The sequence below is a fragment of the Erpetoichthys calabaricus genome, chromosome 11, assembly GCF_900747795.2.
Source record: "Erpetoichthys calabaricus chromosome 11, fErpCal1.3, whole genome shotgun sequence".
In the NCBI taxonomy this organism is placed as follows: Eukaryota; Metazoa; Chordata; class Cladistia; order Polypteriformes; family Polypteridae; genus Erpetoichthys; species Erpetoichthys calabaricus.
In genome coordinates, this window is record NC_041404.2 from 75,877,391 (window position 1) to 75,905,299 (window position 27,909).

Below are 27,909 nucleotides of genomic sequence, written 5' to 3' on the forward strand. Positions count from 1 at the left end.
TATAGTTAGCCACACCTCAGGCAAAACCTGACTTTTTTTCTGATATAGTGTAATCAGAAAAATGCAATATTATATATATATATATATATATATATATATATATATATATATATATATATATATATATATATATATATATATATATACATACACATACATATATATATATATATATATATATATACATACATATATATATAGATACATACATATATACACACACATATATATAAAAGAGCCCAAAACAACTATAAATATTGAACATGACATGCAAACCAGACTTAATAAAACTGGCATCATTCCATGCCAGTTTGGTTACAAAAGCTACAGGTCAAGTTTCTCAAGAAATATGACAGAATTATGACTCAAAAAGTAATTAATGGGTAAGAACTGGAAACCACAGATGGAACTGGAGACGATATACAAGACTACAAAACAACATACTGCCTTAACACTAAGGAGGAATGTGTATCACATGGCACCATCCAGCAGCAGGTGGAAAGCTGTATGCTTCAATACCTGAACTGGTAGTTGAGGAGTTTGGGCAGAAGGAGACTGGTGGAGAGCTATGTCATACAAGGGGCTGGGATGGTGAGAGCAAGGTAGCAGAGAGAGACTCGGACAGAACATTGGGTAGGAAAAAATCACGTCAAGGAGAAAGCAGCATTGGGGCATACAGGAATTCTGCAGTCTTCAATAAAATCTCTATATGGTATCTTCATAAATGTATAAATTGTTCATTTTAAGTTGTCAATGAAGAAAATATCATTGCATTGCAAATTGAAAAAAAAAACAACAGAGTGAAAAAAATTCAACCTCACAACGTGCTGCGCACACTGTTTAATAACTGACCACTGAAATGAATAAATTGATGTGCAAAAAATCACAAAACTTCATCAAACATTTTGTCCAAAAAAAAACAAAAAAAAAAACTGAGCGGCCTAATTATCATCATAATAGGATGAAAAAAATAAAACATACAGAATAGCGCTAGAAATAGAATAATCAATAATAATTATAAATATTTCACACAGCAACCACACGTTGTCAAGCAGCCATATACAGTCAATATTCTGAAGAATTAATTATATTTATATTATTTATATGTATAACTTTATATATACCATTGTTCAGCATAAGAAGAATAATTTCTTTTCTCAATAATAATAATCAATAACACTGTTGGCAGAAAATAGGCTCTTTTTTTTTCCAGAATTAAAACAACACCTGTCCTCTTTGCTGAGCTCTGGATTTGCCAGCATCTAATCCTTCCAACTCTGGTCCATTGGTTGGATGCTTGGCTACTGAGAGAGTCTCACTAATCTTTATAGCATAACGTAGACTGTCCTTAGGGTTCTACAGGAGCATCAGGACTCAAGCGTTAATAAAGGATTAGAGGCAAGCGATCCATGCCTAATTTAGCTGCGTTGCAATTAACTCACCTACTCACTGAGCAATCTTTGGGCAGTTCTTCTTTTACCCCTGCATTTGTTTCGAGTAGTAATTGAGTAACAAGTTTTCTGCTGTGAAGTCTGACTTTTCTGGGAATTCAGAGACATGAAACGTAACCCAGCTCTACCTTTAGAATGTTTAGATTTGATGTTTTGCCACCTTTGGTCAACAGAGCTAATTTCTTCTCACTTTTTTCACTTATAATTGACTGAAACTGAATTTTGTTGTAAGCTTAGCAAAAGATGAGAAGAAAAACAAAAATTTATGCAAGCAGCTAAAATTTTATAATGTTTTGGAAGGAAAACAGAAATATTCACACCTAATTCTTATGGTTTTTAGTAAATAAGTCGTAAAGTTGTAGGTGTGAGCCACTTGGCATGCTTTTATAACCCTGCAGTAATTTCTGTTGCCCATTTTTAATATAGAGTTGGTCTTCACAGTCCTGTTTTTGTGGTATTTCACATTCTAAACTTTGAATCCCTTCCTCACTTACTACATACAAGTCAAGGTACTTGCTGATTCAGGGTCACAGCTCCAGGATAGCAGTTTCATAACTTCCCTAAAGTCAGCATGGACGTCAGAGCTGTTAACTTGCCTGGCCTATCCTTCACCTGCTCCAGTTTTAACCATGCCAGTTAGTAGTGAGTTACAATTGCAACGTGGGTGTCCAGAACAAGTGTAAACTCGCAGCAGCAAATTAAACTGAAAAAAAAAACTAAACTATTTTCTAATTTATTTTTTAAAAAATCTATGAAATTCTTCTCTCTGTTGTAGGAATCCATCACATGTTCCTTCATTTTCATGTGTCCCCAGTGCCTCCTGGTAATTCTGCAGGGCTGAAGCAACACTTTTTATCTCTCATGTGGTGAAGTACATGCTGGGTATACTGAACAATATGAAAAACCACACTTTTTTGGCAACCTGTCTTTAACTGGGGTTGGGAAAGCCAGGTCCATTTTCTATCTGAAGAACTACTCAGTGATATTAATTTGTCTGTCACTCAGTCTAGAGATGATTGTCTCCTTTTCTTAGTGTCTATGAGATTGTCACATGGTGAATCCTACCAGGCTTACTTGGATGCCACAACTGCCAACCTGTATGAGGCAATGGGTAAATGCTGCAAGACCCTTCACTGCTCATGGACGCCTGTACTTTAAAACCTATACAGCTTTGTTAAGAAACTTTCTGAATGCATGGCCTGTTCCTTTTATGTTATTTGGGTTCCAGTGCATTTCTTTTATGTGTAATTCCAGCCTGGGTGTATCCTTATTTGTTTGTCTACTTCATGTTATAGCTTGTGTTCTTATCTTTTTGTTTCAAGCTCTAACATGCCCCGTTTCTTGTTATTTACTATTTGTGTCTCCAGGTTTTACTTTCTGCCCTAGTGCCTCCCCTCTTATTTGAGATTGTCTTTTTTAGGTTCATGCTCTAGGCTATCTAATAAATGTGTTGTTGTGTCTCTTATCTTTCTGTCTGTTACAGTCAGTGCGTATTTTAGCTTTATACAACTACTTGGGGCATTGTTATACCTGTCTATGTCCTACAAGTCCAATTGTTTCTAGAAGCATCTTTTAATTACCTCAGTCTGTTTTGTATCTCGTCCACTGCACTTTGGATTCACTCTGTATAAACTCTACAACATTTTCTTTACTCCTCTACATATGAATCACAACAGAACAGCTCGGAACAGGCACATTTTCAAAGTGTCAGTTTGGCTGTTTTGGGATTCTAGGCGAACATAAGACAGTTTTGCAAGAATCTGAGAGTTGGCCAGTTCTTATACACTTGGAAGTGTGTGCCTTGGTTTTGAAAATTTTTTCCATGTGCACAGTGCAAATTAAACAAAATTTCTGGACGATTAAAACACTTAAGCCCTTTATTACGAAGTAAAATTCTTCTTTCTATGTGCTAAAAAAGATTTAATTTGCCCCGTGCACATATATGAGCCCCTTTATTGTCTGGAAGAAGCATGAGCCTACATTTGACAAGTTTGTTCAGCATCCAGGGACACTTGCATACACCCAGTCAAACTCTTCCTTTTACCAAAATGAAATGTTATCATTATAACTAAAATAAGAACGGCTAATTCTACCAGTCTGCTTCACTTTCTCACGACCCTTTGCACATTTTTCCTTGGTTAATTTTCATCTTACTGCTTACATGCTAATATTCTGTTTTAATTTATCATGCCTGACAATGCATCATTGTCTTCACAAATCAGCTTGACTATTTTCTGGAGTTCTTGATAAAAAGATGATTATGACCTCTCCATCCACTCCAGGTCCACTTGTCTCGGGTGTCAAGTGGTCAGCAAGAGCATCTTCTTTGTAGGTCTGGCAAAGGTTTCCTTGAGTGCTTGAAAAGCTGGAGGATTCTTAATTTGGCGTACAAATGGCAGACAAATTTGGCACATTTACGTCCCAGGGACACACACTGGCATGTCGTCCAAGACAGTCTTGGTGATCCCAAATGGATGCAGTCACTGTGTCTGGTGTCATGCTTTTATCGTTGATGCCCTGCAATAGTTTTTGTTTGCACATGGGTTCATATCAAAGGCAGGAGACAGGTGCTGACCTTCCAACTGGGGAGATGGATGAAGACTGTGTTTAACAGCAGCTCCACACTTTCATGATTACCTTCCTTCTCTCTCGCACTCTTCTGCGCACTCTCCCTCTCCCGACCCCCCTCCTTCTCACACCACGGTACTGATGCGGTTGATGGGTTTGGATTTGCCGCTGCCCCCAGTACCCGCCCCTCCCTGGCCCCCCTGCGGCGCGGCCTGCTGCGACTGGCCAGCGTGCTGGGGTGGCAAGGGCGACAGCGGGGTGAGGGGGGTAAGGGGGGAAGTGGGCGGGGGCAGCGGCGAATGGGGGGGGGGCGGTGGGATGGAGGACAGTGGAGGGTACTGGGGCACGTATTGGTGAGAATGCCCTGGATGGGTGGCATGACCTGAATGTTGTATTTGCTGGGCATGGCGGGAATGGTGAGAGGCAGTGGAGGTGGTTCCAGTAGCAAAAACAAAGTGTTGCTGCTGGGGTTTAGGGCGCTGAATAGCATGTTGGGAATGCAGGGTCTGCTGGACTGGGTATGGAGAGTACTGAGGAAGTGGTGAATGCGGAGGAGGGAGGGGTGAGTGAGGAGGCATAGGAGGAAGAGGTGAAGCCATATTAGGAATATTTCCGAGATTAGAAATGTTGGCAATAGTGGACAAATTGGATAGATTAGCATAGCGTCCATGCAACGTGTGCTGAGAAAGCTGGGAAAGCTGGGACATTTGTTGCTGGGCATGCTGGGAGGCAGACTGGGGACCTCTCTTGGGAAGAGATCCCCTTTGAATGGTGTGATGAGGTGGAGGTGGGGCCTGTCCAGGTGGTGGGGCTGGGGGCACCATCTGGACAGTCTGCATATGGTACCTGTGGTGATGATGATATGGAGGTGGTGGTTGACTTGAGGACATTGGCTGTGCACTGTGGCAGTACTGAGCATGTAGAGCCTGTATTTTTGACTGGCCACCTTCAGACTGACTCAGGGAGGATGGGCTATGTGGAGGAGGACCTCCAGTGGTTGGAGGAGGCACAGGAGCTGGATAGTGTGGTCCTGGTGGAATGATTGGACCAGGCTTAGAGCGCTTGTTTCCGAAAAGGGAGCCCAGGAAAGAGCCTGAGCTGCTGTTAGTGACTCCACCTCCACCAAGTGGGGCGGACCCTCCTCCTGCCATGACTTGCCTGTGCAGTCTGTAGTCATCTGTGGCATAACATCCTGGAGACCCCATTGGGAGACGTTGATGTGGCCGGGGACTGCTAATAATGGAGCCCTAGACAGAAAGACAGAGAGAGAGACTCATTATACAACTTTGACTTGCATGCTAATTTGACTCAGTTGCTAATTGGTTTGCTCCAAAAAGGACCATTAGCCATATGCACTATTGTGAGAAATGACACCTTAACCCCTCATTTTTTGAATTCTTTCCAAAATACCTATCTACTGTAGTACCAGCCTGATGTTTTTGACTTCTACCACCATGATTTAGACCTGTTGACAATGGTATAATATACCAGAGCCTCTAAAAGTAAAACTGTCCTTGTCTGAGGACCTTTTGAGTTGTTGAAATTGTTATACTGTAAGCACAAAATCTGGATAAAACTAATGGCTTTAGCCATCCCAGCCAACCTTGATTTGCTAGATGTGAAATGCATCCTATTGTGAACTAAATTAAACATTACTAGTCCATGAGTGGCAACACTGTAATGTAGTTAATGAGCAAATGCCACATTAACATGGGCTCTTGGATTTGCCATTCCAAAAGGTTCAAGTTATCAAAATAGTATATTCCTTAGAAAATCCCATGTAAAATCATGCAGACTATATAATCAGTTGTATTGCTCTTACCTTGGAAAAAATGAAAATTTGCCACTTCCAAGGACTTTGTGGCAGCACGGCATGGTCTTGACATTAATGATATCAAAAACATTTTACATTATAGAACCACTTTATGACAAACACCAAGCCAGGATGCTTTACAAGTACAGAGCTGTAATTCAACTGTTCACAAACACTTTTATTTAACAACTGGAGCACAGTCATCAGTAATTGAGATTAAACCAACATTATTGTGCTGTGCAATCAAATGCCTTAGCCAGACCATTTTATTAAACCTGCTTTCCTTATTTGGATAACAGGATACAGACCACAGTCTGCTGCTGGGTTTGTGTATGTAGAGTACAAAAAAAAAACAAGTTCTTTTTTATTATGCACTTGGCATTAACAAATAAACTAATCATACTTTGTGAACTGTGTTAGGAAGGTAAAACTAATACAAACATGCAAATTCATCTGATCACAGGTTTGATGTACTACTCCAAAACAGAAGAGAGTAATTCAACTCTTTTAGGGCGGATGTCGACTTTTGCCAGGGTTGAGGGCTCATGTTGACAAAAGTCGACATCCAGGGATAGAGGGCGATAATCAGCTGCAAACGGTGACAAAACTCACTGTTACGTTAAAGGTAGGCCCTCTTTGATTGGAGGAATGTTAGACTCATTGACTCAGCATCTAATCCCTACGTGTGCGTGAGTTACAAAACGTAAACAAAGGTAAGATGGCCTTCACAAAATACTCAGCAGACGATGTTTTGCGCATTATCACTGAGTCGGACTCTGCACCACAACTGCATCAGATTTCTGAAAGAAGGTGGCCGACGGCTTGCTGACAGAGTATGTTGCGGTACATTTGGCAAAGCGAGGAAGGCCATGGCAAGGAGCAGTGCAAGATAGGTTGACTGAGTGCCACTTTCCTGCAACTTACGAGGACAAAAAGTACAAACCTGACTGTGTTGCATGCAGCAACAGACCATTGAAAAGGAGGCACCAGGGCAACTCATATTGTAAACAGTGCAATGTGGCAATGCATGCAATTGGCTGCTTTGACCGTATCATACTTTGAAGGATTTTGCTGTGTAACATGTATGTGAAATCACATAGTATGCAGGCTCATACAACATGCAAGACAGTGGCCTTTGTCAAAAATAAATATTTTTTGTTGATTGATGTGTTAAACCATTGCTTTGTGTTCTTTTTAGAAAAAAGCAAGTTTTTGGAAAAATATTCAGCCCTAAAAGAGTTAATCTTTGAACCTCCCGGGAGCCTGAATGGCTACGTCTCAGCTACATTTCTTATAGTATACTTGAAGAAACATTTTAAGTGTCAAGATGGATTTTAGGTCATGAGAGTAGGTAATTTTTCTTCCTTCAATTCCATGCACCATCATGCTTCTTATTTTCAAGCCATTTATTCTGGCCAAACTGAAGCAGGGATTTATATCAGTAACATTCACAGTAAAACTTAAACCTAACGTAGCAGTAGCTCAGGTTCTGCAAAAAGTCTTAACTATGGTATGTATATGTTATATAATTATTGTAGTATTCTATGCCATGTTTGTAATATAAAAGTGTTAAATATATCTTTTCTGAAAGAACTGATATAGATGCCCAGAAGGGACTCTAAATTCTGTTTTTATTCTTTGTGACTTTTGTCGTATCAATGGCTAAGACCAGCAGGAGGCAGTAGAATACTGAGTCCCCCTTAATTTTTTCATCAAACGATCCCTGTTATATGCTTTCAATACAGATGGTCAAGGAAGATGAAAAGGGAGCGAAAGTTGGTATGTAGAAGTACAGAACTGAATCAGTCATCTCAAGAGAGAAGACAGGAAAATAATTGCATGTAGTGTTATTCTTGTGGTGTACATGAAATATGATTTTGACCATTAAAAATGAATTATGCCAAGCAATATTCTTATACATGGCAGTGCAAGAATAAAGACCTTTACATTATTAGTAATTGTACATCTAGCTCCATTCATCAAAGACTATGTCATATTCTGTACAGGATGGGGTTGGCTGGGCTTTGTTCAGAACTACATCCTCTCAGTCGATTATATTAAGTATATGCAAAACTTAACATCTAAGGTTCACTCCCATATTATTAACTGTCCGTCCTCAGATGCATGAAACCACTTAGGCATTTGTTACTTCTTTAGAAAGCACTTGAATGTCTGGCATCACTTCACAGTGTCATGCTAGAGCAGTGTTTACTGTAGCTGCTGCTGTCTGAACAGATCTAGAGCCACAGGTTCCAGTATCGACCTGTGCATGGTCTGTGAGGAGTCTGCACATTCTCCTTATGTGCATATGATTTTTTTTCTGGCTTATGAGCTTCCTCCTACTTGCCAAATGTGCAGGTTACATTGACCGTGTTTTAATTGCCCCAGTCTAAGTGATTCTGGATGAATGCACATACTATATAAGTATAACATTTATTTTGCTCATAAAATGAACTGGTAGTTTACCCCACGTTATCTGATTGAAACTGTTCAGACTTACTGTCCAGTATGCAGATAGTATACTTTTGGTTGTGCCTAAGCATACTGTACATATACAGTGCATCCGGAAAGTATTCACAGCGCATCACTTTTTCCACATTTTGTTATGTTAGCCTTATTCCTAAATGGATTAAATTCATTTTTTTCCTCAGAATTCTACACATAACACCCCATAATGACAACGTGAAAAAGGTTTACATGAGGTTTTTGCAAATTTATTAAAAATAAAAAAACTGAGAAATCACATGTATATAAGTATTCACAGCCTTTGCCATGAAGCTCAAAATTGAGCTCAGGTGCATCTAGATGATCATCCTTGAGATGTTTCTGCAGCTTAATTGGAGTCCACCTGTGGTAAATTCAGTTGACTGGACATGATTTGGAAAGGCACACACCTGTCTATATAAGGTCCCACAGTTGGCAGTTCATGTCAGAGCACAAACCAAGCATGAAGTCAAAGGAATTGTCTGTAGACCTCCGAGACAGGATTGTCTCGAGGCACAAATCTGGGGAAGGTTACAGAAAAATTTCTGCTGCTTTGAAGGTCCCAATGAGCACAGTGGCCTCCATCATCCATGAGTGGAAGAACTTTGAAACCACCAGGACTCTTCCTAGAGCTGGCCGGCCATTTAAACTGAGCGATTGGGGGAGAAGGGCCTTAGTCAGGGAGGTGACCAAGAACCTGATGGTCACTCTGTCAGAGCTCCAGAGGTCCTCTGTGGAGAGAGGAGAACCTTCCAGAAGGACAACCATCTCTGCAGCAATCCACCAATCAGGCCTGTATGGTACAGTGGCCAGACGGAAGCCACTCCTTAGTAAAAGGCACATGGCAGCCCGCCTGGAGTTTGCCAAAAGGCACCTGAAGGACTCTCAGACCATGAGAAAGAAAATTCTGAGCTCTTTGGTGTGAATGCCAGGCGTCACATTTGGAGGAAACCAGGCACCGCTCATCACCAGGCTAATACCATCCCTACAGTGAAGTATGGTGGTGGTAGCATCATGCTGTGGGGATGTTTTTCAGCGGCAGAGACTGGGAGACTAGTCAGGATAAAGGGAAAGATGACTGCAGCAATGTACAGAGACATCCTGGATGAAAACCTGCTCCAGAGTGCTCTTGACCTCAGACTGGGGCGACGGTTCATCATTCAGCAGGACAACAACCCTAAGCACACAGCCAAGATATCAAAGGAGAGGCTTCAGGACAACTCTGTGAATGTCCTTGAGTGGCCCAGCCAGAGCCCAGACTTGAATCCGATTGAACATCTCTGGAGAGATCTTAAAATGGCTGTGCACAGACGCTTCCCATCCAACCTGATGGAGCTTGAGAGGTGCTACAAAGAGGAATGGGCGAAACTGGCCAAGGATAGGTGTGCCAAGCTTGTGGCATCATATTCAACAAGACTTGAGGCTGTAATTGCTGCCAAAGGTGCATCGACAAAGTATTGAGCAAAGGCTGTGAATACTTATGTACATGAGATATCTCAGTTTTTTTATTTTTAATAAATTTGCAAAATCCTCATGTAAACCTTTTTCACGCTGTCATTATGGGGTGTTGTGTGTAGAATTCTGAGGAAAAAAATGAATTTAATCCATTTAGGAATAAGGCTGTAACATAACAAAAGGTGGAAAAAGTGATGCGCTGTCAATACTTTCCGGATGCACTGTATCAAAGAAATTACACCAGTTTATAAGAATAATGTAACATATAGTTAATATTATATATAATACTGTATTATATACAATATAAAATATGACATAAAAATAATATATATATTTATTTATAATAATAAAATAATATGTATAAAGGTCAATGTATGTCTGCTTTTAAACTACTATTTTTTCCCACAATATTGTTGAAAGGCCCCATTAAAAATTTATTTTTTTGGCAGCAAAGTTTTTTTTTGAATGAAGTATATTATGGAATACAATACACACAAAAAAATAAAATAGGATGGGAATCCAAAAATTCCTAACAACCACATCCACAGTTGACTTCTTCAGCTCATTGCATAAAAATATGAATGTAGATATGCAGGTAGGACTTCATGCATACAAGCACTGTACATATGGCATGTACTGTAGTTTCTCTTCTCATACTGAAGAGCAGAATTAGTCTTTACATTAATTCTGGGATGGTGGGCACAAAAGAAAGATCCACAACAGCGACAAGACAGGAAGGGCATGCTTGACATGCAAGAAAATCACATAAGCAGATTTCATGCAGAAATAATTACTAATGGTAGTCTATTTGTAGTGTCAGCTGGCTTAATCCATCGACCCAGTCCAATACTGTATGTCTAAAAACTGAACTCTCATTATGGATCCATTCCTATGACTAACTACTCAAGTCAATCTGTCTCCAGTGCCAACATGTGTCTACCTTTACTTTGTATGATTACCTGAAATCCAACAATTTTATATGGCATTCATTTTTAACTGCAAGTCTTGCCTGTCTTGACCAATTTATGGTTATGTGCCCCTAGTTTATGTTAAGAATTACTGTATCTATGATGAATGTCTTTATAATATTACATTTTATTAGTTGTGTTCAGTCACAGAGTAAGTTAGATATATTATTAGAAACTGACATATATATATTTTTGACCACTTTATGTATCTACAATCACAAGAAGGGTTGTAACCACCTTAATATCTTTTGGCCTACTTGCAGTATTTTTCTACTGATTAAAGTATAAGTCTCTCTTATCCTAGCATCTATCTCCATAGGATGCATAATTAACTCTAGTAGTTTTCTGTTAGTGTATATTTCTGAAATTACTAGACATTTGTATGGCTAACTAGCAGTTTAGATAGCCGTATTATGTGTGTACTCTCTTTCTGACCTTAGCACCTTTCTGTCTGCCAACAATATAAGCAAGTTTAGTCCATGTCCATTTGCTTCAATGTATGTCAATGTGGCCCACAACAGTTTTGCAGAAAATTTAAATCTGCCTCATTTAGATTTACTTCTCATTAGAACATATCTGCCTAATTCAATGTACAAAACCCTTTCCTTTTCTGCCCTGGCTATTTATAGTATATACCACTTGTAACTCCCTAGTCTGTTAAATAATTCTAAATATTCTTTAAACACACTATTTACATTTATTTGGACCCCAGCTCCTGTTGCTGTTTAATTAAGCCAAACACATTTGACAAAATAAAAATAAGAAAGTAATGTAAAACACACCTGGGCCTTAAACTATGAAAAACTCAAAACAACATCAATCTCAACAACACAGAAACTGCATGCGAAGGTAAAGATGGGGTTGATAACTTGGGAGCTACTAAGCACCACTTACTTCAATTGTGCTGTCCAAAGATCCAACACTGTTCCTGCGGCCACGTTTCCCTGCATCCAATCAGGGAAAGCAACATTAAAGATGTATGTCTAACCTGGCCAATGACAGGACCTCTAAATAAGCAAAATACTCAAATACCCAGGCACAAAGCTGACAGTGACATGTCCAAAATAATAGTATACCAAGATACTATGGATTATCTTTAAACAGTTGAAAACCTGCTATAGCATCCAAGTAGTAAGTATTGTAAGGAAGAAAAAACAAGTACATATTTGTGCAAAGGAAAGAAATGCAAAATACAAATATTTTCCTAACTAGAAATTAAAATAGGAAATTCTGACCTCAAACAGTGAAAACTTAAAAAAGTGAAAAGGAGTGTGATAGTTTTTATTAATCAGAAACTTTGCCAATATCGTTAGGAATTCTGAATATTTCTTTTAATATGTAGTGTTTAATAAGAAAGACACTGCATTAAGATGTAACAAAAAATGTCTCCTGCATACCTGCGTCTGACAGGTCTCGCAGAGAAGAACTCAACGCTGTCCGCTTGAGTCCTTCTCCTGTTGCATAGCTGTCATCCAGACTGGGGCGGTTCAAAGTTCCATTCACTGTGTCATTTTTTACTCCACCGACCACAGGCCCTGGTCCTGCTAAACTTGCCCGCATGACTCCTTTCTGTTTCTCCAGTTCAGCTGTATTGCAGAGGAAACAGATCAGAAAACCATGCCATTGATATATACATATACACATATATATGTATATATACACATACTGTATACCTGTATACATATATATGTTGTCTTCTATAACAAAGCACCTAAAAAGTTTAAAAAAAATTACTGACACACTCTGACCCCCAAACTTTTCATTGTTCTCATGTATAATTTGTCTGTCTTCCCTGATTTGGATGTAGGTCAAATGTGCATTTACTTGCAAAATCCTGTCTACAGTAAGACACTGAAGTGTCCAGTGTGCTTACATTTCCCGGCAGTCTTTAGTGTTTGCAACTTTCTAGCAGTGCAAATGTGAAAACTCATCTTAATTCTCATTAACGTCCTCTGTGAGAGTGTCATACAAAGAACACGTGTAAAACTGTAAGCACTCTACTCAGTCATGTGACAAGACATGACAAAGTGTAGTACAAAATGCAAATCAGTGTAAAAGGAGCATGATATAAGGTGATTAGTTATAATTAAAACATTAACGCGTCCTACAAAGGTATACCTCTAGCATAAACGCAATCAAGAATTCACCGGTCTAACTTAACTGAGCACATTCTACCAATGAGATAATTGGACATGACAATTTTTGATCTCTCCTGGTTAGAATAGTCAGCTAACACCAGGTATATGGCACAGAGTATTCCCTGACATTTACAAATCTGACCTTTATATAGAAAATGAGAAATAGTTCATCAGGCAACACTGCTTCGGCAGAGAAATATTATTGTAACATTATAATAATCCAAAGAATAGGCTGGAAACGAGGAATAATTTATTGTAGCCAGTTTTTGTTCATAACCATAAATCCTTGGAGTTATGGCCACTGGACATTCTAGACACTCCTGCAAAGTCCAGAATATTGCAAGTTTCAATCAAGTGAATAATTCCTGTAGTATTGATTGGCATAGCCTAACTAAAGGCACAATAAATTAATTTGTCCCATGCCAGAAGTAACCAGGCTGCAAATGATTGAGAACTATGTAGTGCTGAAAGGTTTCCCATTGTAAGAGCCCTAAATGAGTTTGTGTACACTCTACAGTATGTTAACAAAAGAAAAAAGTAAACATTATTAATCTGTATATGATCTAATGCTAATCTGAATACCTTTAATTGTTGCTACAAACTGGCCAGCAGCCATTTATAATTTGTACATTTTGGACAACAGTGTCATTTACTTGCTGAAAGGTGCTGTAATGAATGGCTAGTTCACTGATATGCACTCTGTTACTACAGATAATTACACCGGCATTTGTTTTAAATTACTCAGATTTATAATATCCCAACAGTTACAGGGTTACATAATTGCTTACAACCCCTGACTGCCAACCCCTACACAGTATCTGAGTGCAGAAACAAGCAACCACATATGCCCATTCACTTGAATGTGGAGCAGTGCTGGGCAAACAATAGATAGATAGATAGATAGATAGATAGATAGATAGATAGATAGATAGATAGATAGATAGATAGATAGATAGATAGATAGATAGATAGATAGATAGATAGATAGATAGATAGATAGATAGATAGATAGATAGATAGATAGATAGATAGATAGATAGATAGATAGATACTTTATTAAATTCACAAGACCCGGGGCCATATCCAGCCTATGACACGGGTCCAAGTGACCTGCAAGCTTCTCTTACAAATCTGTAATATTCTGGCCCTTGTGAAGTTTTCGTAAGAAGATGATGCTAGATTTGGCTGTGTGCCTTCCAAAAAACAATTAAATAAACCAGTCTGTAGCACTAAAGTGTGTATGTTTTTAATTATTTGTTTACCTTTGTTTTACATGTGTTTTTGTAAAGAATATGAGTTTACACATTTATGTAGAGTGAAGCACTTATTTGTCTTAGGACTTATAGTCTTGTCTTATAGGACCTGGGGCTATGGTTGGTTATATTATCTTGGACCTTTCCTTACTATCTTGAAAAGGTGTGCTGAATTGGATAAAAGCATTAACTAATTTTGCATTTTCATAAACCACCACCTGACTCAATACTAGACGAACCCTGTTATACTGAAGCAATTCCATTCAAAAGGCAAAAACAGCATGAGGTGCTTTTTGACAAAAAGTGTATAACTGGAACACCACAAATGCTGTGATAAGGACTACAAACAACAATGATGAGAGGAGTAGTAGTAGTGTGCCCTTGTACTGCCAGGCCATCTAAGAGAGAATTCCTTCAGTGTCCTGGTTCTCCCCAAAATATCTTCCCAGCAGGCTGTGATCAGTAGACGCTGAAGCCATCGTAACTGGCTCTTTATTCTGTCATATAAAGTGAGCAAGGTAACTGTTTAACAAACTCATTCAGCAGCCGGTACTCACAATCACTAAACTAAAAACTCCGAAGACTTACACCTACTTCACTATCATTTTTAGCAGCTGCTAAATATGGCAGATCTTTTACTGCCTCTGGCCTTGAGGCCAACTTAACATAGCCATGTCTCTTGGCTGCGTCCTGATGTGGTTTCCATGAAGTTCACAAGTAGGGCAGGAGTTAATATGCACCCCAAACAGGATCTTGTATCCACATTAAATTGATACATCTTGATGGAAAATACGTGAACAGAAGTCTAATTCAAACAATAACTGGTATAGAAAGGCAAGAGTGGCCTAAGGATTCCATTCTTGTACCACCTTTGGTAAGATAACATGGGGTACACTGTCAGAAGCGTCTTCGTAAAGAACACAACACTTGTAGACAGGACTGACAAACTCCAATGACTCCTTAAATATTTTTACTTGTAGTTTTATATACAGAAGCTCTCTTTGAGTAGAACAATCCTTACTTAAAGCAGTTCAGTTCTTCTAATTGGGAAATCTAACAGATTATTTAAAAGTTGCTATGGAAAAATGATATTAATATAAATTAATGCTTTTAAACTATATAATACAGAATATTTGATCATACACATTAGGCAAATTGAGGCTTAAGTATAAGTGATATTTAATATTTTGACTGTCTCAATGATGAACCCTAAAGAAACACTAACTGCTTTAACCTTTATGTCCTAACTAATTATCTGTTTACTGCTTCATTTTTCTGATATGCTAATACCTAACTTTCTCCCTCTGTTTCTTGCATTATGCAGATTTTACACAGTTGCACAAATCAGTGTATAGGATGTACACATAGTGTGTTTACAATTATGCAGAATATCTGTCAAGGTAACAAGCTTCTACTTTAAAATGAGTTCTTCATTTAGAACATGGAACACAAATGTGAAGAATTTTAAGGATAAAGTCTCGCTAAAATATTAGGAAGTTCATCACAGTTCTTGTTATGTTCTTAAATTCAACAGCTTCTTCTACTCTAAGTTGCCCTACAGACAACAGTAAGTGGTTGGGAGCACACAGTGAGCCACAAGCAAGCTGTTGATTCTCACAGTTTTTTTTGCAGGGGTTTCCTTAAGAGTAATTTATCATCATGTTGTTTACCTGTCTGCAAAACAGATCAAGGACTTCCAACCACTACAACTCCAATTATATGACCACCAACATATACTGTATCTATTGACTGTCTCATTTTAAGTTAATAACAAAAATCTTTCTGCTTAAAACACTTTTTATGTAATAATAGTCTGCTTCACTGGCAGTGCACTTACATTCCACTCTGTATTTCTCCATCTCTTGGACTTCAGCAATACTTTCTCGTAGGTCACTTGAAAACCGGGTTCGGTCTTGTTGACTTGGGGCATTAAAGATTATGAGAACTTTCCTCTCCCCACCTGGAATTGCTGATGTCAGTCGGATGCCATAGGGGTAGTCTTAAGAGTAGAAAGTGAGTGTGTTATTTCAGTATGAATCATGAACTAAAATCACGAATAAAGCAAACAGACAAAACAATTCACATCAATTTTGGAAGAAACAAAACGGCTTACATGAGTTTTGGAACAAGTGTACTTGCATCTCCACCAGAGGGAAAGACTGGCGAAAACTGTAAGTTACTGATGTCTTTTTCTTTTGGAAGATCTTTGTTACCTGTGAGAAGACACACAGTTTTTCATACGCTGGTACATAAGATGAATAAAAGTCTTATGTAATCCATTAGAAGCTAGAATATTCTTTGGCATGCTCGACTGCCGAAACATACAGTACCAGTAGCATTTTTTGCTCAGAAGAAGCAGCCATTGGGATGAAAGATATTTTCCAGCAAATGGTACTGAGATTTGAGGCCTCAGCCCACTTTTACTGATATAATTCATCTCTTACCTGCTTATTGCATGACTAGAATGTTTGTCCATTACTAATTAAACAACTCAAAATCTCAATGATTTCATCCCAACAGTGTACGCAGTGAAATCGAGTGTGTAACGATGAACCTTAGCGTAGGGAGCACCTAGTGGATTTATGTCACTGAACTAGAATAAGAAGTTCTATTCATTAGTATAGAGAGTTATATAAGAAATAAAATTCCACTGACACTCTCCTAGCTACAGGGAGATTCACTCGAAAGAGGCCCGAATATTCTGTTGTAACTCCTGTTAGGATGAAGCACTCTGAACCAAAAAAATACGTTATATACCTTGATGTATGTGTAAGTGATTGAATTTCATGCAATGCTGGAAGTGGTTTCCATTTTCTGCCGGACACATTTCGATGCGGTGCTCCATGTTCCTGGAGGTATCGGCAAGTGTCTCGGGGGAATAGCGGTAATTTCACATTGGATGTTTTCCTTCAGATTTTCCACAGTACAAGGCTTGTTCCGATAGACTTTTCCTTTGAGCATACCCCAAAGGAAGAAGTCTGGTGGTGGTCTGGCGACCATGGTGACTAAAGCCCCTTTGAAATTACCCTGTTGTCGAAGAAGGACTCAATTTCTGCCATGCTCCTTGCCGATGTGTGACATGTTGCTCCATCTTGCTGGAAGTAACCTTCCGTTAACTCACGATCATCCAGTTGATTCTGACATCGCTTAAACAAATTGGTGACCCAATAGGTTCGCACCATGAACACGCGCTACTCAATACTGTACACCACCATCCTGATGAGAAGTCGAATGACTGAGTGAAGGGGTATGGGTGTCATGCACCCAGAAGTTGCAAACAGAGGTTAAATGTCGCAATGGCTGTCTGGCACCTACCTCATCGCTCCGACGCAGGGGCATCCCGGCTTGTTCGAAGCTCCATATAGTGAGGAGCACATTGCACGTTGTTTTGTTCAGATGCTTCGTCCTAGCGAGAGTTATTACAGAATATTCAGGGCCTCTTTTGAGTGAATCTCCCTGTATTAAATAGTGTTATAATATATGCTGTATATGGCGCTTGATAACTGATTTGCATCATACTAATAACCATAGAGTTTCTTACTACAAGTAAGTCATTGAAGAGGAAAACTTCCCGCTGGTGTACACCTGTCCTCTGTGGGCGGTTGGGGTCAGGGACCTCATACAGCTGGCAGCAGCACACAAGTCTACGATGAGGCAATGATAATACCTGGGAAAGGAGAAACAAAGGAAGGTAAAAGCTCAGCAATGCAATAGCCCCATTTAAGAAAGAAGATGAATTTTGGAGAAGGTCACTAAGCAGCAAGTATGTAAGAGAAAAATCATACTTTTGCTTGCCTTTGCTTTCATCTCAGTTACCCTCTAGACATTTACCTGTCCATTCTCTTAAATTTGCTTCAAATTCTGCCTTCATTCAATAACATCAGTCAAACTTTATTTTAATTAGCACCAACTTGTTTTACCTCACAACTTTCACTATACACATCTGTTGTTTTCATTTTTGTTCATTTGTTTATGGAAAGACAATTGTTTAAATAAAACTACTAAATACAGTTCAATGTAATATAGTGCTTGTGGCAAGTGAATGAATGCTACAATTGTGAAACCAGACTTTTAAATTAAAAAATATCAAACTTATTCTTTAATATTTCCCTTGCAATCTCCGAAATGTGAATCTCTGTTAACCTGGTGGTACATTACATGATTTCTAGTTGAAGGGGATATCATACTTAACAACAGTGGTTGCTGAAATTTGTCTCCCTGAGGATGTCAGATTACATCTCGCAGGAGATAACAAATTACACAACGCCGCGAAAACTTTTTGGCGCAGTTTCAAATTTTCAAAGTGTTGTGAGTTTGCCATACAGTGCATCCGGAAAGTATTCACAGCGCATCACTTCTTCCACATTTTGTTATGTTACAGCCTTATTCCAAAATGGATTAAATTCATTTTTTTCCTCAGAATTCTACACACAACACCCCATAATGACAACGTGAAAAAAGTTTAATTGAGATTTTTGCAAATTTATTAAAAATAAAAAAACTGAGAAAGCACATGTACATAAGTATTCACAGCCTTTGCCATGAAGCTCAAAATTGAGCTCAGGTGCATCCTGCTTCCCCTGATCATACTTGAGATGTTTCTGCAGCTTAATTGGAGTCCACCTGTGGTAAATTCAGTTGATTGGACATGATTTGGAAAGGCACACACCTGTCTATATAAGGTCCCACTGTTGACAGTTCATGTCAGAGCACAAACCAAGCATGAAGTCAAAGGAATTGTCTGTAGACCTCCGAGACAGGATTGTCTCGAGGCACAAATCTGGGGAAGGTTACAGAAAAATTTCTGCTGCTTTGAAGGTCCCAATGAGCACAGTGGCCTCCATCATCCGTAAGTGGAAGAAGTTCAAAACCACCAGGACTCTTCCTAGAGCTGGCCGGCCATCTAGACTAAACTTCTCGGGGGAGAAGGGCCTTAGTCAGGGAGGTGACCAAGACCCCGATGGTCACTCTGTCAGAGCTCCAGAGGTCACCTGTGGAGAGAGGAGAATCTTCCAGAAGGACAACCATCTCTGCAGCAATCCACCAATCAGGCCTGTATGGTACAGTGGCCAGACAGAAGCCACTCCTTAGTAAAAGGTACATGGCAGCCCGCCTGGAGTTTGCCAAAAGGGACCTGAAGGACTCTCAGACCATGAGAAAGAAAATTCTCTGGTCTGATGAGACAAAGATTGAACTCTTTGGTGTGAATGCCAGGCGTCACGTTTGGAGGAAACCAGGTACCGCTCATCACCAGGCCAATACCATCCCTACAGTGAAGCATGGTGTTGGCAGCATCATGCTGTGGGGATGTTTTTCAGCGGCAGGGACTGGGAGACTAGTCAGGATAAAGGGAAAGATGACTGCAGCAATGTACAGAGACATCCAGGATGAAAACCTGCTCCAGAGCGCTCTTGACCTCAGACTGAGGCGACGGTTCATCTTTCAGCAGGACAACAACCCTAAGCACACAGCCAAGATATCAAAGGAGTGGCTTCAGGACAACTCTGTGAATGTCCTTGAGTGGCCCAGCCAGAGGCCAGACTTGAATCCGATTGAACATCTCTGGAGAGATCTTAAAATGGCTGTGCACTGACGCTACCCATCCAACTTGATGGTGCTTGAGAGGTGCTGCAAAGAGGAATGGGCAAAACTGGCCAAGGATAGGTGTGCCAAGCTTGTGGCATCATATTCAAAAAGACTTGAGGCTGTAATTGCTGCCAAAGGTGCATCAACAAAGTATTGAGCAAAGGCTGTGAATACTTATATAAGTACATGTGATTTCTCAGTTTTTTTATTTTTAATAAATTTGCAAAAACCTCAAGTAAACTTTTTTCATGTTGTCATTATGGGGTGTTGTGTGTAGCATTCTGAGGAAAAACATGAATTTAATCCATTTTGGAATAAGGCTGTAACATAACAAAATGTGGAAAAAGTGATGCGCTGTGAATACTTTCCGGATGCACTGTATGCTGACAGCCAATTAACATGCTGCCGGACACTGTCTATGCCTGTATGAAAGCTGAAAGCTTTCCAGGAATGGTGAATTCAGCTACAGTTTTGGATTGTTCATTTTCTTTTTTCAATTCTGCCATAGTAAGACAAATGCAAGACATCAGACAGATGAGCCTGTCTTCTTATTTATGTGGTCCAAAACACCAGTGATTTTTCTTTCTTTGTGGTCACGTTGTATGCACTGTACTTCCATTTGAGTGCTCATTGATGGTCCAGTCCTGGGCCCACAAAAGTCTTCCCCCAATGACTTAAGACAAATGAGACGTGTTTGAATTTGTCAAATTGAGTAGCAGACCGGACCAATTCACTGGGAATGTCAAACTACACAACTGCCTCAACTGTCTAAAATAACATAAATGAAGTCTGCAACTGAAAAACAGTGAAAAGGTTATGTAGTGTCATGGGTTCTTTATAATATTCCATTGATATTTATTGTGTTTCATTCTCACATCACTACTGTTTCATTCAACATTCTCCAAGATATAAAGAATTTACTCTGAATAAGTCGGGACTTACAGGCTTCTTTCCCACAATGACCCGTTCAACAGCCTGAACCTGTGAGACATGGTCATCGTTTGTCCGTAGCTCCCATTTCTGAATGCGTTGATAGATCCCCACTAGGAGGTCCCTTGGAATGTCCTGCCCATTATCAACGCCTAACGCAGTTATAGAAAAAGAAAAAGTCAATTAAAAATGTGGCAGTGCTTAAAAGGCATAAAAAAAGTCTGGAAGAAAACAATACTCTTTTATTTTTAGTATAAAATCAGGTATCAAATAATCTTTGCCCCCCATGTTACGTTGTGAGTCAAATAAAAGCATAAAACTTTGTAAGACACAAACCAAAGTGGCTGTCTTAGGGAAGACGAAAGGAGTTTAAATATTATCTCTGAAGGCACTCTAACAAAATTAATGTACTTATGAAGGTCTGAAATGGTAAATTTGTATACAAAGAGAGCTGTAAACATTACGCACTTCCTTAACGTCAAAAGCCTACTTCTTACCGGAAAGTTTTTGTGAATATCATTTTCCTTCAACTCCCGAAACTATAACAAAGACAGTGATGGAGATGGAAGTGTGACTTTCTGAGATCAGCAGTTCAAGCTGATGTGGAACATTTACTTATGCTAATTGCAACTTCTCAAAGTTGTTGGCCTGTTTTTTTTTATTGCACAAAAAGCAGCCAACATTAAAGCCAAGAGAAAATAAATCATATTCAAAGTTTTTCTAAAACGTCTAGTTTAATGAATAAAATAATAAACAGCCCAGTGTGGCAGATATGGCAGATTCCAAGATTGTTTGTGAGGCTTTCTTACCTCGCAAGTTCTTGATAAAGTCATCTAGCTTCATTTTTCTTTCTGGCTTCACGCTGGGACTATACATATCCGTGTTGAGCAGAATTATGGCAAATGCCAAAATAAAGATGGTATCTGGATTTTGAAACTGCCGAACCAGTGCTTGGTTGCACACACAATACCTTTGGCTGTAAAGAATAAGAAACAAAAATATTATGAACATATTTATAACAGAAGGCAAACTTCAGCATGACTGCAAAACATGACTCTCAGTTTAATATTCACAACTAAAGTGATTAGCACAATACATGAAAGACTCAATGGTTAATTCTAGGGTTACCCCAGGAGACAGATGAGTGGAGATGAAAACTATATCCATCACCATATGAAAGATTATATAGAAATAAATTAGCTTGGCAAAGAGAAAGATAGAATATGAATTGGCCTTATTTAATTATTTTTCACGGACCTCAAAAAGAACTGCTCAAGTTACATGGGTTTTAGAATTATACTACTGTACGTTCAGCATAGAACATATGAAATTTTAATTTAACAAAGGTGCTATTCTAATTTGGAGGAAATTTTATTTTTAATTGGGAATAGTGACTTTAATAATATTTTCACACAACGCTTTCCAAATGGCCAGTTTGTTATAGCACTTTCAAATGTTCTTTTATACATATAGCTTGTAATTACATCTTGCCTGAAGAAGGGGGCTGAGTTGCCTTGAAAGCTTGCATATTGTAATCTTTTTAGTTAGCCAATTAAATGTGTCATTTTGCTTGACTTCTCACTACATCCATAATGGCTAACACGGTGCAACACACTGGTACTACATACATATAGCTTGTGAAGCATGTCCTCTAGTGTTCACACTTTGTGTACACTGTCTTAAAGCAGCTTAATCCAACTAGATGTTACATTTACATTTACAGTATTTATTTGGCTGATGCCTTTATCCAAAATGACTTACAACATTTGAAATACAATTGGTTACATTTCTTTTTCTTTTTCCAATTGGAGCACAGGCAGGTGTCAGGCTCACACAGTGTCAGTGGCAGGATTTAAACCCACAACCTCAGGGTTTGAAATCCAAGGCCTTATCCTGCCATCCCAGAGATCAATTTGTTAGACACAATGCCATTGTTAGACACAATTAAAACAAATTTAAAGTGAAGTCTTTCATATGCTACGCTATTTAAATGTAACAGACACTACAATCAACAAGTACATTTACACACACAAAACCCAGAGAATGTGATTAACTCAGTTCAGGAAGAAACCTGGTTTCTTAAAAGACCATGTTACATGGGCAAGTATACTTTGAGAGTTTTTCTTTGAAAAATCCTCCAACATCATTAAAATGTACAAAAAAAGAGTTAAATAACATCATCGGCCACTGTGTATTTGAAAACAAGCATGAAGCCTGTAATAATTTTCTTGTGTTTTACAAATACATTTAGACTTCATATGCAGTGAAGTTATAAATAACATGCATCCCCTTTTTACATCCTCAATCTGAACCACTAATGATTCGTGGTAGGAACACTCAACAAACACTGTGTCACCCAATCAAACTGTTTCAACATATTTATAGAAAATAGCTGGATTAAAATTAAACTGACACTTTATTAATATGCTTCAGTTACTGGATTGCATGCGGCACACTTTTTTCAGCTTGGCTGTGTGGTTGAGCCATGCAAAGGAGCGACGTGATGAGCTTTTTGCCTTACCCCCAGTGCTTCTGGAATCACAAAAGCACTAGTATTTTTCCTCCAATAAAATAATTATTGGTTACCTAAAAAAAGTATTAGGTTACTTTTTACTTTAAAAAGTAATCAGACTACGTAACGCACATTACTTTTAATGTGTTACGTCACGACACTACTCCCAAGATTGTGCACTGTACATTCAGCTCATTAACATAAATTTAGTAATGTCTGAAATATTCAGATAGATTATTTGAAACAGGACAAAAAATAATGCAATCTCCCGAGCATATGGCTCAGGAAATTTATGTTGTTGATGCTTCTACATATGGCTGCTGAAAGCATGCATGGGCAAACAGAGCGCAATGATCATGCGCAGACTACAAAATGTTTAACTCGGTTAAGGGTTTACCTTGCCAGATAACCAGGTTAGTCCTGGAGAAATTTACTCCGGTAACCAGAGACCAATCAGGGTTAATTTTGTTGATAAAAACTAAGATGAAAAATACTCGTTAACTAAATTTTGTCTGTGATGAGAATGGAACCAAAACTAAATAAGCATGCGCCTTTAATGACGAAAACTAGCATGAGTGCTTTTAAAATCATTAGCAAAAAATAAACAAAATGAAGATGTTACAGACAACTGGACAATGAGTGATGTGAAGCTCTTTGCACATGTCCAATACACATGACACGGCCCACCAGCAAATAACAAGCTTGAATGCAGTGGTGCAATTTTAAAAACTTTTATGCACGCATGTAACAGGATAACACTAGTTTAGGGCGCTATCTGGAAATCATCACAGCCAGAATCCTGCTCCACTCTACTCTGCTATATCATCCAACATGATCCAACTTTAATTACAACAATACAATTGAAAATAAAACCCAGTGTAAGCCATGTGGAATGAAGCTCATTGGAAAGAACATCACAAACCAGAACAGGTATCTAGAGTCACGCCATCCTGAGATTCATGCCAAGGTATGTAACGTTATCTAGGTGGCGATTTGCCAATACTATTACCTCTGGCTCTTGTTCACCCTGCTAATTCTAATCCATCAGGTGTGTCGGTTTATTTTCGGTGTGCTGTCGCACTGATAGTAAGGTCGGTTCTTTACTCTTACATGACCGCAAATATGCAAATAACTTTAGATGGCAAAATAATATGTGAAAAAAGCGAGTAAAAACTTAATATGAAAAAGGCTTTCAGTGGTGTTGATACAGCACCATATCAACACATGTCGAAAAGAAAAACAGCAGAAGTCATGTCTGACAATGCTGTGTGTTCAAGAATTTTAGCGTGAATAAAAAGCCAGTACACAAACACAAATAGGATTTTGTTATTGCCAGTTTTATCCCTTTACGAACTGCAAAGAAACAGATTCGTACAGCTTGGAAAGTACAATCAGATGCGCTCAGCCTCTGATGTTAACTGTTTAGCATGTAGTTTGTAGATAGTACATGGGCTGGACCGGCATTGCAGCCAGAAGACAGGATGGTTCCTTACCGGACGGGAGGCTCCTGGAAGGCAGACAGGCATCCTGGCCAGGGAAGAGAAAGGGTCCAGACCCGGAAGAGATTGCCAGACTAGATGGATGGACAGCTCACCGGAAGTGGAAGAGGTCACTAGGGACTTTCTATTCCCCCCAGATGCTAGATGGCAGCAACCATTCATAATGGTACCCATTCAGCAGGGAATGCCGGGAGTTGTAGTTTGGCAGCTCAGCCCTGCTGGGGTCCATGCATGCTGTAAGGGGGCGCTGCAGGGATATGCGCTTCTCAAAATACGGGACTTCCATATTACCCAGAAGTACTTTGGGCAATGGCCCTGGCACCAGAAGTGCTCCTGGGTCCTCAATAAAAGGGACCGCACTCCCTTATCCAGGCGAGTCAGAGCTGGAAGAACACAGAGCAACACTCGACTGGAGAAGGCAAGTACGGTGAGAAGAAGAGAGGTATTTTGGAGAGAGAGATAACCTGTGTTTGTGCGCTTTTTGTTACTTTGTGGAAGTGTAATGAATAAGCACTCCTTTATTTGAACCCGGGACTCTTTGTGTGTGAAAATTAAAGGAACACTTTGAAAACACAACAGATCTCAATGGGAAAAAGTCGTGCTGGATATCTCTACTGATATGGAGTGGGTAATGTGTTGGGAACGAAAGGATGCCACATTGTTTGACGGAAATGAAAATTATCAACCTACAGCATGCTGAATTCAAAGACACCCCTAAAATCAAAGTGAAAAAATGATGCAGCAGACTAGTCCATTTTGCAGAAATTTCATTGCAGCAACTCCAAATTGTACTCAGTAGTTTGTATGGCCCCCATGTGCTTGTATGCATGCCTGACAACATCAGGGGGGAGGCATGCTCCTAATGAGACAACGGATGGTGTCCTGGGGGATCTCCTCCCAGATCTGGACCAGGGCATCACTGAGCTCTTGGACAGTCTGAGGTGCAGCCTGATGGTGTTGGATGGACCGAAACATAATGTCCCAGAGGTGTTCTATTGGATTTAGGTCAGGCGAGCGTGGGGGCCAGTCAATGGTATCAATTCCTTCATCCTCCAGGAACTGCCTGCATACTCTCGCCACATGAGGCTGGGCATTGTTGTGTACCAGGAAGAACCCAGGACACATTGCACTGGCACAGGGTCTGACAACGGGTCCAAGGATTTCATCCCAATACCTAATGGCAGTCAAGGTGCTGTTATCTAGCCTGTAGAGGTCTGTGTGTCCCTCCATGGATACGCCTCCCCAGACCATCACTGACCCACCACCAAACCAGTCATGCTGAATGATGTTATAGGCAGCATAACATTCTTCACGGCTTCTCCAGACCCATTCACGTCTGTCGCATGTGCTCAGGGTGAACCTGCTCTCATCTGTGAAAAGCACAGGGCACCAGTGGTGGACCTGCCAATTCTAGTATTCTATGGCAAATGCCAATCGAGCTCCAATGTGCTGGGCATTGAGCACAGTGCCCACTAGAGGACGTCGGGCCCTCAGGCCACCCTCATGAAGTCTGTTTCTGATTATGTGGTCAGATACATTCACACCAGTGGCCTGCTGAAGGTCATTTTGTAGGGCTCTGGCAGTGCTTATCCTGTCCCTTGCCTAAAGGAGCAGATACTGGTCCTGCTGATGGGTTAAGTACCTTCTACGGCCCTGTCCAGCTCTTCTAGAGTAACTGCCTGTCTCCCGGAATCTCCTCCATGCCCTTGAGACTGTGCTGGGAGACACAGCAAACCTTCTGGCAATGGCATGTATTGATGTGCCATCCTGGAGAAGCTGGACTACCTGTGCAAACTCTGTAGGGTCCAGGTATCGCTTCATGCTACTAGTAGTGACACTGACCATAGCCAAATGCAAAACTAGTGAAAGAACAGTCAGAAAAGATGAGGAGAGAAAAATGTCAGTGGCCTCCACCTGTTAAACCATTCCTGTTTTGGGGGTCGTCTCATTGTTGCCCCTCTAATGCACCTGTTGTTAATTTCATGAACACCAAAGCAGCTGAAACTGATTAACAACCCCCTCTGCTACTTAACTGACCAGATCAATATCCCAGAAGTTTCATTGACTTGATGATATACTCTGATTAAAAAGTGTTCCTTTAATTTTTTTGAGCAGTATATATATATATATATATATATATATATATATATATATATATATATATATATATATATATATATATATATATATATACACTGCTCAAAAAAATTAAAGGAACACCTTTCAATCAGAGTATATCATCAAGTCAATGAAACTTTGAAAGACAATGAAACTATATATATATATATATATATATTTTTTTTTTTTGGGTAAAATCTTATAGCAATGTAACTAACGCATGTTGAAGGCCAGAAAACTGTGATGACAGACCACAGCTGCTTTTATCTAACAAGATCTTTGGAGTAAATCCTTTCTATACCTCCTCTTCATTTTATGTTTAACAAACACTACATGTGGTTTGGCTCATTATTGTACAGGTTAATATAATAGTTTAGAAGTACAGTATATTCTGTACATATTCATATGTTAAACAAAATATCCATCCGATTTTGACTGACTAATTTACTTTTACATTTAGTCAACTACAAATGATTTACTTTTTCTCGACTAAAATTGAATTACTTTTTGTCAACTAAAACTAGACTAAAACAAAAAATAATTAAATGACTAAAATTTGACTAACAGTAAAGTGCAATTTAGTCAGAAGACTGAGACTAAAACTAAATCAAAATGTATTGTTAACATTAATAATGAGACCAATAACCCAGTTTCTCTAACTGGAATAAGATTTTCCAAGGCATTTTAGAAAACAAGTTTCGGTGAATAAATGGGTTATTAAAGCACATGTAAGCACAGACAATGTAAGCTTTACTTTCAGCATTGTACTTCTAAATTCACACATCCAAAACAGACTGCAAGATATAGAAACACGATGACTGACCTAAAGGCTTCGATAAGCCTTTCCACTTTCTGAGCTTCACCCTGGACTCGAATTTGAGCCTGGAACTTTCGAAGTGCATCGTCCAGATCCATGCCAGAAAAATCCATCTCATCAACAACACAGCTGGGGATAAAAACACATTTTAAGGAGGTGGGCTCTTTTGTGGGAACACTCTCTGTTAGATTTACCTTTTTCCTTCAGACGGTCAAAGATGGGTATATGTACAAATGCATTTACACTGTTTTACCTACATTTCCAAATATTCTTTGGATATATTTTACTCAGTAGTGATGGAACAGTAATAATTTGTC

The 27,909-nt window shown here is 39.3% G+C and overlaps 1 protein-coding gene across 7 annotated transcripts in view; it reads right to left on the minus strand.

Annotated features, from left to right (window-relative positions):
- Positions 1–228: 228 nt before the first annotated feature.
- The window catches only part of iqsec2b (IQ motif and Sec7 domain ArfGEF 2b), a 398,254-nt gene continuing 370,573 nt past the window's right edge, over positions 229–27,909 (minus strand). For 6 of the 7 annotated variants that reach the window (XM_051933790.1, XM_028813376.2, XM_028813377.2 and 3 more), the window contains 9 exons: positions 27,599–27,721; positions 21,456–21,622; positions 20,659–20,798; positions 17,672–17,797; positions 16,244–16,343; positions 15,968–16,129; positions 12,137–12,325; positions 11,634–11,683; positions 229–5,266 (listed from right to left, as the gene is read on the minus strand). In XM_051933790.1, the coding sequence (XP_051789750.1) occupies positions 4,145–5,266; positions 11,634–11,683; positions 12,137–12,325; positions 15,968–16,129; positions 16,244–16,343; positions 17,672–17,797; positions 20,659–20,798; positions 21,456–21,622; positions 27,599–27,721 (2,179 nt within the window). In that variant the 3' untranslated portion in view covers positions 229–4,144. The remainder of the gene's footprint in view (positions 5,267–11,633; positions 11,684–12,136; positions 12,326–15,967; positions 16,130–16,243; positions 16,344–17,671; positions 17,798–20,658; positions 20,799–21,455; positions 21,623–27,598; positions 27,722–27,909) is intronic. The other variant, XM_028813381.2, reaches the window with a different exon arrangement.